Source organism: Ranitomeya imitator, chromosome 4, assembly GCF_032444005.1.
Source record: "Ranitomeya imitator isolate aRanImi1 chromosome 4, aRanImi1.pri, whole genome shotgun sequence".
In the NCBI taxonomy this organism is placed as follows: domain Eukaryota; kingdom Metazoa; phylum Chordata; class Amphibia; order Anura; family Dendrobatidae; genus Ranitomeya; species Ranitomeya imitator.
In genome coordinates, this window is record NC_091285.1 from 671,987,191 (window position 1) to 672,000,846 (window position 13,656).

Genomic DNA, 13,656 nt, shown 5'->3' on the forward strand with positions numbered 1-13,656 from the left:
CACAATGGGGCAGCGGATGCGCCGGAGAAATGCATCCGCTGCCTCCGTTGTGCAGTGTGTTAAATGCTAGCGTCGGAATCTCTGCCCAACGCATTGCGACGGGGAGATTCCGACGCTAGTGTGAAAGTAGCCTAAGAAGTCGAATTAGGAGCAGTCCTTTCTCAGGAAATACACGGAGAAAAGCATCCTGTTCTCTATCTGAGTAGGAAACTGTTGGCATGTGAGAAAAATTATCCCATTGGGGAAAAGTAATACTTGGCCATAAAGTGGGTGGTGGATATATTGTGATTCTATCTGTTCGAGAAAAATTTTTAATTTAGTGTCAGACCATGCTCCACTTAGGTGGATGAGGGTTTTTAGCCCTGAAGAATTTCCACTGCCATGTGGAATATAGAGCCGGGAGTTACATGATAATGCCGATGCCCTCCCAAGCCCATGAGTTTAGACAGAGGGGGAGGTATATTAGGTTGCTTTAGAGCACCTAGTGCATGGGAGATAAACTTGGAGTAAAGCTTTTGTAGAATGGGATTAAAATAAGTTAATCGGCCATGACAGGTTTATTATGAGCAGCTGAACAGTTGAGAGAGACGGCTGCTCACCATATCTCCACCCTTGGGTGTGGTTCACTTTGTAAAATGATACCTGTTTCTCTCACACATGTCTGTGTGTATGAAGGTGTGCAGATCTCCTGGATTAAGTGACTTTGCTAAAGGATTAAGAAGCTGGACTCTAAGCCAGGCTTCAATGAATAAGAAGCGGAAAAGCAAATTTCCATGATGTGTAAGACTAAAATGCCTGGCAACATCTGAAGCATTATGCTAATTATTCTCAATATTTTAAAAACGACCAACTATCACCCAAATAATAGCTTTATTAAAAATTAAATATAATTGTGTGTTAACTTATTTTTGATCGATACTAATTTCTTTGAAAATCAGGATCTACCTAAAAATCTTTGCTTTTTATACTTATTTTTCATCTTTTGGATGGCATGGCTTCTCACTTATCCCTCTACATCACACGTGCTTCTAATGTGCATGTGCAGGTCAGAAAACCAGAAGTGCACTGCTCTCGTGGAAACACTGATACTTTATTACAAGTTTTTTCCCTGCCTGGCTACAGCTTCACTATCTACAGTTGTTACACTGGTCTGTGAACTGATTGGAGTGAAAATTATATGGCCAGAGCAAATACCAGTGTGATGATGATAGATAATGAAGCTGCTGACAGGACGGGACAACTGTAATATAATTGTTATGCTAGTGTAGCTACTCACTGGGGATAATAGATAAAGCTAAGTACTGCAACTGACCCTGCGGTTCCTGAACTGACTAGAGATCCTGAGCATGCAGTCCCTTGTGGCTAGCCCTAACAGCTCCAGCAGCCCTAACACAGACTAGAAGATGGCAACTTGGACCTGTGCTGCCTAAAAGGCAGTCGAGCGCTTCATGCGCCTCCTAAAGAACCGGAAGGCAGAGCAGAGTGTGAATTACCTCAAAAAGGGAAAGTGTGCTGAAAAAAGTAAAGATCCCAGAGTGAATAATATAAACCTTGAAATACAAAATAAAGTATAAAGTACGTACTGTTAGAAAATACGTCGCCTAATTCTTAAAAAGAAACAGAAACAGACACAGCGTAGAGAAAAAACATAGCTGAAAATTCACTGAAACTACAACAGAATGGCTGAACATCCAAATGAGAATATTACCAGCAGGAAATGCCAGCAAAGGGACAGTATATAAGCCGCACCAGAAAGGTGATAGGACAGACAAATGAAAACACCTGTGTTAAGCTAAACAGACTGCAGCCAGAATAGCAGAACCTAAACGCGTGGAAAAAAAGGTGTCTTTTTAGTGGCCTGGCAGACACAGAAGCCATCCCCAAAACACAGGCTCAAAGGTTCAAACCCAAGATTTCTTATTTCTTATTTGTGCAACGATGTTCCAGAGACTTCCTGGTTTCTTTACTCACTAAGCAGTGGGATCCCGCAAGTAATCATGTAATCTCACTGCTTTGTGAGAAGAGAGTCCAAGAAGTGTTTTCAGGGCTCCTGGGGACAGCGCTGCACTTTCAAGGAAGACAAATGATTGCCACTCCACCAGTAAAGAGTATATTATAGTTGTCCTTGACATCCAGCAGCTTCTCTCACTCTTTCTTGTAAAATGTTGAATAACATTATGGGGCCTGTTATGATCTGGTGGCCTAGGAGCAGCATGAGACGGACTCTGGAGAAGGTGGTCCCTGTACTGACCGCAAACCCTGAACCTAGCAGCGCAACTAGAAGTAGCCGTGGGGGGTACCTAACTCTCCCTAGACCCCTCGACACAGCCTAAGATCTAACTTCCCCTAAAGACAGAAACAGGAAACCTATCTTGCCTCAGAGAAAATCCCCAAAGGATAGATAGCCCCCCACAAATATTGACTGTGAGAGGAGAGGGAAATAACATACGCAGATATGAAATCAGATTTTAGCATAGGAGGCCATACTAGCTAAAAAGAAAGAATAGAACAGAGTACTATGCGGTCAGTATTAAAACACTAGAAAATATCCACCACAGAAAATACAGATCACCACATCTGACTAAAGACATGGAGGGTATATCTGCATCTCCAGAGACACAGCTTGGCTGCAAAAAATCCTTCACAGACAAAGCTGGACAAGACAAAAACATTAATATGCACAGAACTATAAGGTCCACAGCAGGTGGACAGCAAAAACAAAGCCAGGACTTATCTTTGTAGAAAAGCACAGCAAACTGGAGAGACCAGCAGGGAAGTGAATCCTCCAAAAACAATGGACAACTGGCAGGGACTAAAGAGTTCTGCAAAGCTATATACCCCAGTCAGTTTTGCAATTGGTAGATACACCTGTCCAATCCTGCAGTCCAGGCACAACTGCATTACCCTCTACAACCACCGGAGGGAGCCCAAAAGCTGAATTCACAACAGGGGCCAATTCATTACAGCTTTACACCACAGAAGTAGCAAAAAAGCATTGAAACGTTAGAAAATGTTGATACAAAAATTGTGACTTTTGCAGTTTTCATGCCAGTTTTAATCCACTCTGCCAACGCTGGTGGGGCTTGGGACAAGCCTGGCAGGACCAGGAGTTGTTACACCCACCTGTCAAGTTCATCAAAAAAGCCGGCTGTCACGACTCTTTTGTCGGGTATCACAGGAGCAGGGGCTACTTCCCTGTTCCTAGCACTATAGGGCATGCTAGCTCGCCCTGCTATCCTAATTACTTCTGATGGTGAAGATGCCAAGGTCACATACCTTGCCTTAACTCCTGAATCTGCCCTCCGTCTATACCCTTTCACCACCCAAGGAAGAGGGGAGTAGTAGTGTAATGTAATACACCAACCAGACTAACAAGGTAATACAAACAGAGGTAACGGAAAATACCAAACATACAAATATACATACTGTACATGTAATGGAGGTATACATCGGGGAGTGGAGAATGGAGCTAAACCAAAGTAGGAGAAGAAAGGGATTTATCACACACTCAAAGCCAATCAACAGCGATGTAGCAAAAGCTAGCTCTGACGATGTGTGTTAGTGAGGACCTATATTATATAGGATAAGGGAGTGGCTAACAGTGCACAGCTGAGAGTCTAAGCTCCAGGAGCTCTCAACATGGCCGATTAACCCCTGCAAAGGAAATTTACACCGTTTATTATGAAGGTGAAGTGCTTCTGTTCAGCGCAGGAGTAGAAGAAATCAGATGCTATGGTCTTCTGGCTCATCTGTGTCACGGTAATCTGTGACACGGGCATTTTATAAGCCAGTCCTTGACTGGAGCAGCATTTTTTGTGCAGCTCACAAAGGCGCATCTCACTCAGAAGCGCCAAATTCATGAACCGGTGTGTTCTTCTTAAGCACCTTTTTCACGCTAATTTTTTTTGTGGCAAACAGAAGCTCTCTGGGATGTTTTACATACTGTATGAAAAGTGTTATGGACAACGTTATCAAAATCGCCACTCTGATTTAATTTATATTTCTGGTTTTAAACCTGGGTTTCTTACCTAATTTCGGATGTGCATGCTCATCTAATTTTGTGCATTCTCCTTTGATTGCTTTGGTGGTGTTTCTCGAATGTGAAGTGTTTGCTAATAAAATAATATTTCCTGAATTGGGTTTGCGATGCAATGATGCGTGAACCTATTTGTTCAAGCTATTACCTACTAACATATCCAAAAATAAAGTGTTATTGTCATAGACTCATCAGCTAGAGGGTCCATTTAGACAGGTGGCTTGTTCATCGGGTGATGGCCGACCTAGTTAGACAGGCCTACTGTTCATCAGGAACAAGCATTCCCATGAACACTCGTTGCCAACTATCGGATTGTGTAAATGAGCCCTAAGCATGAGTCTTTCAGATTAGTGATGAATATCTGTATATTATGTTTTAGTTATGAGTGATATTTCCATTGTGTAGTACATCAGACAACTTTATAGCTTATGACATCACTATCATTTCTCTTGTTTTCTCTTCGTTGTCAGGTTCCTCCATGGAGGTCCTGTAAATGGCATGTCCTTTGTAATATTTGGGGTCAATAAAGATGCTGTAAAGACCAGTCTACCAAATACCCTGAGACAGATTCCGGTGAGAAAATTATATATTTTAATCCAGAACGTGTTTCTTTCTTTATAAAAAAGAATAATAGAATCTCCTGATTCTGAAGCTTTTACAGTTTTCCCTTTTTTTTTTTTACATTTTTTCAGCCACTATTGTTTGCTGATCTTTTAATCAAAGGATACATATAGTTTTAAGTAACTTTACAGAATAAGCTGTTATGTATGTGAACATGAGAAACAACAGTGTTCTTGGCTATTATGTGATTTGTATCCCGTATTTTCACCATTTTTCCCTTCCGTATGCTCTGTTTCTTAATTTACAATTGCCTCTCAGCTGGTGGGTATAGACTAACTATTATGAGGTCTGCCATATATATCACAGAACAGAAAGGTATTCTTCCTCCTTTTTTCCTTAGCACACAGACAGAAAATGCAGAAGGATAAAGGACAGAATATGGCAGCAGTGTGGGACTGGGGTGCTGAGGGCCCACGAGTAACATTGACATTGAGGGTCCCACTTTTCACTTGCATACAAATATTACACTTCCCTCGTTAACAAATTTTCCTATATCTCTATATAATAATAAACTGGGTAGCGTGGTTAATGAGTGATGAGATGCTGCTTTTTTCTGTACAGAGTGAATCAACTGAATTATGCCAAGTACTGCTCATACAGTGAGGTTGGAGGATAATCTGCACGGGGGCCCACCGGGGGATTCCCCTGTTACCCTATGGGCCAGTCCGAGCCTGTATGGCAGTACTGGGCAGTATAGATGTGAATGTTCAACACAACCTCTCTGTGTCTCCCTCTGCCTGTTTTCTAACTCTGCGCCTCACTCCTTCCCCCTTCCCTTCTTCCATAGAGTATAATAGGTTGTATAATCTAACACTACAAGGAGCTGTGAGTCTGCCTTATCTAGAAAAAGATAAAATTGAGATTTTTTTTTCAAATGGATGGTAAGTTCAGAAACTAAAGGGGAGAAAGGACAACTAAGTAGAGAAGGAAGCCGAATTATCTGATAATGTGTGTTACAGAGCTTCTTACATTCGTTCGTACTATTGATTAATCTAAAGTTTGTTAAAAGTCCAGTTCCCATTTATTGACCATTTTCTTTCCATTAGATTAGGGACGGAGAAGGAGTTGCTGTGTTGTTGAGTAGAGATCTTGTGAAGAACTTTAAAAACGATGATGACATGTTGGAGTACACCTTATACATGTCGATTACACTCATCACTCCTACTGGTGAGTATGGGGAGATCGAATCAATCTACAATTAATTTCAGTGATCATGTCTACAATGTACGAGAATTGGTCTTTTTGATATTTTTAGCCTTTTAATTTTTTTAAATTTTTTTTCTTTAGGTCAGAGTAAAAATATTTCTCTGAGGGGTATTGTAGAATGCCAAAAAAATAATTTGGGTGCCTATGAGAAAATGATCACATACTGTAATTAGACTCCCTCTACCACTGTATCAGCAACCTCGCAACACGATCGTTGGCTGCGGATGATTGATATGACAGCAGATGGTCAGCAGGAGGTGAAGTCATGACCTTCTAGTCAGTCAGCTATGGTGGCCTCCTAGGTTCTGCCATAAGCCGGGTCTAAAAGGTGTTTTGTCAGTGTGAAAATGACATGTGTATTGCAATTGAATAAAAGTTAAATTCACATAGCGCAACTGAGAAAAAGTGTAAAAAAAAGTAAAAAAAAGTTAAAACAAAAACAAAAACACAAAATAGAAAGAAAAAGATTGTGAAAAAATATTACTCCAACAAATACACATTTTATGTAAAACAAAAAAGAACAATAAAATTACACATTTCGTATTGCCGCATCCAGAAAAACCTGATCTATAAAACTGTCACACTATTGAACCCTTTCAGTAACAAGCAAAAAATTAGATAAAACACAATAAAAAATTTGTATGTAGATAATAATGGTATCCCTGAAAACGTCATTTTGTCCTGCCAAAAAAGCCTCCACTCACCTACATTGATGGAAAAATAAAAATGCTATAGCTCTCAGAATAAAGAAAGGCAAAAACAATTATTTTTCTATAAAAACATTCATTGTGTAAAAGCAGCAAATCATGAAAAAAAAACTACATAAAAGTGGTATAGCTGTAATCTCACCAATCTCAGGAATAAAGTCATGTTATCAGTTTCATAATGCAGCGCCCCAGAGACCTGGTCGTTGCAGTATGGCCCCAAGGCGAGTAGCGGTACATCCGATGGCACTAAAGAGTTCTCCTGACCAGGTATCACCAGAACACATTACACTTCACACTCCGGCCACTAGGGGGAGAAAAAGGCTTTATTTATTGGGCCACTCCTCACACTGGTAAAACTAGGGGCTGGGGAGGAAGTTAGTCAGAAGCTGACTGGGTTGGAACCAGGCAACATCCCGTGGCAGGGGGTGTTGCAGGGAGAAGGCACAGGGGGGTCCCTGTCAGGCGTGGGAACCTGGCAGGTGCCTAGCGAACAGAACAGAACGTAACGGAACCGCGCCTGCACACCTTGCGGTGGTATCCTAAGAAAGAGACAAGAGGGGAAGAATATTGTGGAACAGTGTAAACGAGATCAGCACAAAGGAGAGCCAGTAAGAGTCGTGCTGAGAGAGGAAGGCAACATCTTACTGAGGCGCGTAGTCGGTGGCCGGATCGCCGTAGGCGTAACTGACTTCAGGCCTTACTTCAAATTCTGCTGGACAGTTGATTATAGGTTGGCTGTCTACCTTTTACACCTACAAAGACATAGGGGGCAACATTGGGAGAGGGGCGTCTCTAGGGTCCCGGAAGACCTCCAAGCCTTCCCGTCAAACGGGTGGCGTCCTAGCCATAACATATCTGGGGGACGTTAGAAACTAGCAACATCTGGAACCAAAGAACGAGAGAGAGAGAGAGAAAGCTGTAGAGAACGAACGAAGGAGAACAGCAGTTGTGAGGACTATTCCGAATGCTCAGCAGGGTAGGACTACAACACACAGGCGCTATTGGTAGGCAACGATTTCCATCTGCGAGGGAAACTCTGGATGTGCCCATCGGACCGGCCGGTCTCTGATAGCCCGGTTGAACGTGCTCTGGACTGAGTGTACTGAAGCCTTCAGTAAAAGGTAAAGAGACTGCAACCCTGTGTCCTCGTTATTGCCTGCACCTCACACCATCTCCATCCACACTACTGGGAAGCCCTGGGGATTTACTTCACCTGTGGGAAGGTATACCATCCGGCTGCTATTCCATCACCCCAGTGGACCCCACAGCAGCGTCGGTCACCCTGACCGAACACCACAAGTGGCGTCACGAACTACTGACAGACTGTACTACCATTTCCATTGGACGCCCCTTAGCAGGGTCACGACCGGGTCCAGCCACCGTGACAATCGCAGAACCGAAGGAGAAGGGACTGGTACCGAGTGACTTGTGGCCCTGTGTCTGGGGGCGCTCCAATAACATGGTGAATAGCATAAAAGATAACAACAAAAAAAACAGGTAATTCCTGAACTGATGCTTCTTTTTTACTCTGCCTCCAAAATGTCAAATTAGAACGCGATCAATGTCATTTTTGGAATTTTCACTTCGGAAAAAATCCATGTAGTCAAAATCACCAATACACCTGTAAAAGAATTCTCAGAAAAGTGTAAAGTACAGTAAGGGGTGACTTTATGGGGTTTCTGATATTGTGGCACTCGGAAAATTTGCGCAAATAGCGCTCCTTCCTTCTCCAGTCAAGCCTTGCAGTTTCCAAGTTTGTGGGAGGTTTCTGCTGTTTTGGCACCTTGTGCACTCTCCAAATGTAACATGTGACATTATAATCTATTCTAGCTAAAATTTTGCACCAAAATTCAAATGGTGCCCCTTCCGTTCCGTTGAACGTGCCTCCTCCTAGCAATCGCCGGGAAAGAATTGCTAGGAGGAGGCACGATCAGATGAATATACAGACGCTGAAAGGCGGGGGACCTGGGTGACAGACTGACACACGCAGTGCGCATGCCCAGGAATCGTAGCCCCGCACTGTGCATAATGCATAACACACTGCGGGGCTGGGATTCCCGAGGAGGGTGGCCTCACTGCCCGCACAGGCGCAGTCTGCAAGCCTGGCTGGGACGTGAGATGGCCAGAGCTTACTGCGCGTGCCCCACACAGTGCAGGCGCCGGTTTTAAAGCTAAAACAGCGCAGAGGGGGCGACGCCGAAAGCCCCTGAAGATTGGAGTGACGGCAGAGTAGCAGTTCAAGCCGGGGAGAGAGGACCCGCCTCCGTGGCGAAAGACAAGTATTTTAGATACGTTTCAAAGCGCTTTATTTTGGGAATACATGAACAAAAAACTAAAAGAGCCACCTTGTTAGAATGCAGCATTACTGCTGCACAAGGTGGCTCTTTTAGTTTATAACGGCTGGAGGGGGGTGACAGTGGCCCTTTAAATGAGAAGGCGTGTCCAAACTTTTGGTCTGTACTGTAGGCTCCTAAGTCACTTCAAATGTTAAGTTTTCCCTTAGGTTAATTTTGTTGGAAAAATTAAAATTGCTGCTAAACTTTTAACCCTTCTACATTTCTAGCTAAAAAAATGTTTTAAAAATGATGCTGAAGTAAAGTAGACGTGTGGTAAATGTTATTAATTATTTTGAATGGTATAACTAACTGTTTTTTAAGGGCACAAAAATTCAATGTTCAAAAATTGCAAATTTTTCATACTTTTTGTTGAATTTTTGATATTTTCATAAACGCAAATCATGTCGGCTTAAATTTACCACTAACGTGACAGATTGTAGACTGTGAGCCCTCGCGGGCAGGGTCCTCCCTCCTTCTGTACCTGTCAGTGCCTTATTTTGCTCATGTTTATTGTATTTGTCTATATTTGCCCCTTTCACATGTAAAGCGCCATGGAATAAATGGCGCTATAAAAAATTTATAATAATAATAATATGTCATGAAAAACTGTCAGAATCATTGAGATATATAGAAGCATTGCATAATAATTACCTGATAAAGTGACACTGGTCAGATTTGAAAAGTTTGGCCTAGTCAAGTAGGTGAAAACAGGCTTCGGCGGTGAGGGGCTAAGGAGGACTTGGCTGCAGTTTATTTAACACATAGCTAAAGGTATGAGTGTAAAGCCCCTACAATTCTAATATTTATATCCTGCAGTATTTTGTTGGTGTTTTATTGAGAAAATCATCCTTGAAGTCTTAAGACCATGTACAGTAGAGCATGCACTGCACTTCCAGCTCTCTCCCTTTTCCCTGCCCACCTCCAGCCTCAGATCCTTTATTGACAAATCAACCTTTTCTTAGTGACGTTTTTCCCTTGCGCAGACATCATCATTGCCCAATTTTAGGTCATCAGAAGGGATGGCACATGTGCTGTAAGCTCCTGATGATTTTGCGAAATGAACGGACCAGCTCCTGCCAGGTCATCAAGAGATCACTGGGCATGCAACCAGCCCTTCTCATGACACCAATTCAGGCAATGTTGATGCCTATGCAGAGGAGACAGGTTACTGAGAGAAGAGTGACCTGTCAATCAAAGACTGGAGGCCAGCGGCGTGCAAAGAAATAGTGAGAGAGGGCTGGAAGTGCAATTTTTTGCAATGCATAAAATTGAGACAGCCATTTAATGATAGTCACGTGGGGCAAATTGCTAAATGTTCAAATTTTTTATATTTAGCAAATTCCTAAAAATTCAACACAGATTTGAATCAAATCGATTTGCTCAACTCTATTGTGTAAAAATAGTAAGATGGCTTCCAACATTATTGCTATCTATGATTGATGCTTGAGATGTTTTCTGTATGTAATACACAGGAAAGACTTTTTTCTAGACAATTCAAACAGAATCTAGAAGTTTTTGCAGTGCTCGTTCCTTGTCCCTCAATGCAGATCTGCATTAACCCTCTTGGATTCTTGTCTTCCTTTTAGGCAGTGAAATTGTGGAAAGTGAGCTGGAAGATATTAATATTGTGAAATCACCGTATAAAGTTTTGTTTACTAAAACCGCCAAGTATTTTAAGCCTGGAATTCCCTACGACCTTAAGGTACATGACCCTTTTTTATCAAATGTCATCTCTTAAAGTACAAGGTACAGATCCGATAACACATACCTCTCCAGAACATTCAACGGCGTGCCCCATTATCAGGTCCACATATAGTGTCAACGCCATAGGCACTTTACATGGTCACGCACTTGCTGGTAAGTCAGACTAAAGGTATGTGGAAAACATGTCCTTATCTGGTGGATTCCACCTGGAACTTCTTCAGGCTTCGAAAGCCATGAGGTGGCTAATAGAGACGACCAGTTCATTTTTCTAGCCACCATAATGTTATATATAAAATTTTTTTTAAATATCGCAATAGACATCCTAAAAGACATCTGAAAATACTTCATGGAAAACCTCACCGGAGTTTTACTTAAGCGTCTATTGCTATGTGAGCGCAATGTCTTCTTTAGGTGGGCACACTCTGAAACCTGCCTCAAAAGAACACTAAATTAACACTAAAAGGAATTAAGGCATTTCTATGTGAAAACAACTTGCTAAATTCCAAAAATTCCGAGGCACCAGAGGGTTGGCATAGGGATAAAATGTAGCTTTTATTCCATCCTTAAATCTCATAGTGAATATATAAAAATATGGTAGATGATGCAACGTTCCGGCCATAATTAGGCCTTTATCAAGTCAGAAATAGAAGCAATGAAAATTCAACCATTATCTGACTGTGGACCATACGGGAACCACAGTACTGATGAGATGCAGGCACAATTAAGCATTTAAAGTGAAACTTACCCTTTTTGTGATATCTCCTGTCTTAGGCCCGTAAATTCTGAGGATATTGGTATGGGCCTGGGTCTGAGAGCCCACCAGAACTCTTAGAAGTGCACAGCTCAGGAGATAAGATCTTATGACTTTCTAGTGCATCAGTTCTATGCTGTGTGTGTTCGCTTCTGTATCCTGAGATGGGCACTTCCAAGATGTCTTTTGTATGATTGATGGGAGTCTCAGGATTGTGCCCCTCACCAATCTGATCAGAATTATAGGGCTTAAAACATATAAAAAAGCTCACAAAAGTTTAGTGCATTTACGCTAACCGTCTATCACCAGATTCACAAGAAAAACATTTGTTCATGGGGTGAAATGATATTTAAGCCTATTTAAGGCTCTCATCCGCATCCTGTGTAAACATGTGCTGCCAAGAACAATGCTATTCTATGCACATAGATCTAACGTGTAAACTAGACCTGGCCAAACTGCACCACATCCATCCCTCTGTCTGGACCAAGACAGCCGAGGGGCTGAAACAGTGGCTCACGAGCCGTACTGTGCCCTCCCTCACATGCCATCTATCCACCACCACTGTCCTCTGTAATACATTGCTGGAGGACGGGGCCGCCGGCTCCATCTACCACCAATCAGTGTGTGAGACAGCAGACGTGATTACGTCATTTCATTGCGCTGCTGATGAGAGCCAGGGAAATGGGAGCAAGATGAGTGTATGTTGTTTTTCTTTTCATGTATATGGGATATTTGTATGTATATAGGAGGCTATGTGGGGGTTCATACTGTATATAGGAGGCTATGTGAGGGCTCATACTGTATATTAGAGGTGATATGTGAGCACATACTGTATATTAGAGGCTAAGTGGGGGCACATACTGTATATTAGAGGCTATGCTGGGCACAAACTGTATAATAAAGGCTATGTGAGGGCACATATTGTATATTAGAAGCTATGTGGGGCACATACTGTATATAGGAGGCTATGTGAGGGCTTTTACAGCATATAGAGGGATGTCAGCAACATAATTCTGCTCAGTATTACGTAATACAACAATAATAATATAGTAATACAATATTATTATAAATAAATATAATTATAGCAGAGCTCCTGCCTGTAAAAAAAATTAACCCCTTCAGATGGATTTACATCGTGGGACGTTACAGATCAATGGAAGGTATGTATATTGTTGGTTTATTATTTTTCCTTTGTTACAGAGCGAGGGTCTTCAGGTGGATTGAGAGAGCAATAAAATATTAAAACAACCTGTGTGTTTATTTCATTAAAATACTGTTTAATAATTGTGTGTGTTTTTTTAACCACTTCATGCTATTGGATTAATAATGGATAGGTGTCAGAATTGACGCCTCTCCATTATTAATCTGGCTTAATGTCACCTTACAATAGCAAGGTGACATTAACCCTTCATTACCCCATGTCCCACCGCTACACGGGAATGGGAAGAGAGTGGCCAAGTGCCAGAATAGGCGCATCTTACAGATGCGCCTTTTCTGGGGTGGCTGGGGGCAGATGTTTTTAGCCAGGGGGGCCAATAACCGTGGACCCTCTCCAGGCTATTAATATCTGCCCTCAGTCACTGGCTTTACTACTCTGGCGGAGAAAATTGCGCGGGAGCCCACGCCAATTTTTTCCGCCATTTAACCCCTTAATTTAATAGCTAGAGCACCCAAATTTTGCACATACACACTACTAACATTAGTAGTGTGGAATATGCAAAAAAAAAATGGGGATATGAGATGGTTTACTGTATGTAAACCATGTCTCATATCATGTCGGGTTTAGGAAGGAGATAGTAAAAGCCGGCAATTGAATTACCGGCTTTAAAGCTATCTAGCGCTGTATTAAATATTAATATATATACATATATGTGTCTCAATGACATATATATATATATATACTAGATTGTGGCCCGATTCTAATGCATCGGGTATTCTAGAATATGCATGTCCCCGTAGTATATGGACAATGATGATTCCAGAATTCACGGCTTGGCCTCGACCAATCAGAGACGCGGGATGTCTACATCTTTTGTGACATCATCGTCGCTGTGCCCGTCGCTGATTGGTCGAGGCCTGGTGGCCTCGACCAATCAGAGACGCGGGATTTCTACATCGATACTGTGCCCGTCGCTGATTGGTTGAGGCCTGGTGGCCTCTATTTCTAGATTGTGGCCCGATTCTAACACATCGGGTATTCTAGAATATGCATGTCTCCGTAGTATATGGACAATGATGATTCCAGAATTCGCGGCAGACTGTGCCCGTCGCTGATTGGTCGAGGCAACCTTTATG

General features: G+C 42.2%; 1 protein-coding gene across 1 annotated transcript in view; it reads left to right on the forward strand.

Moving 5' to 3' along the window:
- The window catches only part of LOC138677280 (A.superbus venom factor 1-like), a 165,441-nt gene that overhangs the window by 34,336 nt on the left and 117,449 nt on the right, over window positions 1-13,656 (forward strand). Inside the window, exons 8-10 of the mRNA XM_069767310.1 lie at window positions 4,507-4,609; window positions 5,704-5,824; window positions 10,493-10,608. Coding sequence (XP_069623411.1) covers window positions 4,507-4,609; window positions 5,704-5,824; window positions 10,493-10,608 — 340 coding nt within the window. The remainder of the gene's footprint in view (window positions 1-4,506; window positions 4,610-5,703; window positions 5,825-10,492; window positions 10,609-13,656) is intronic.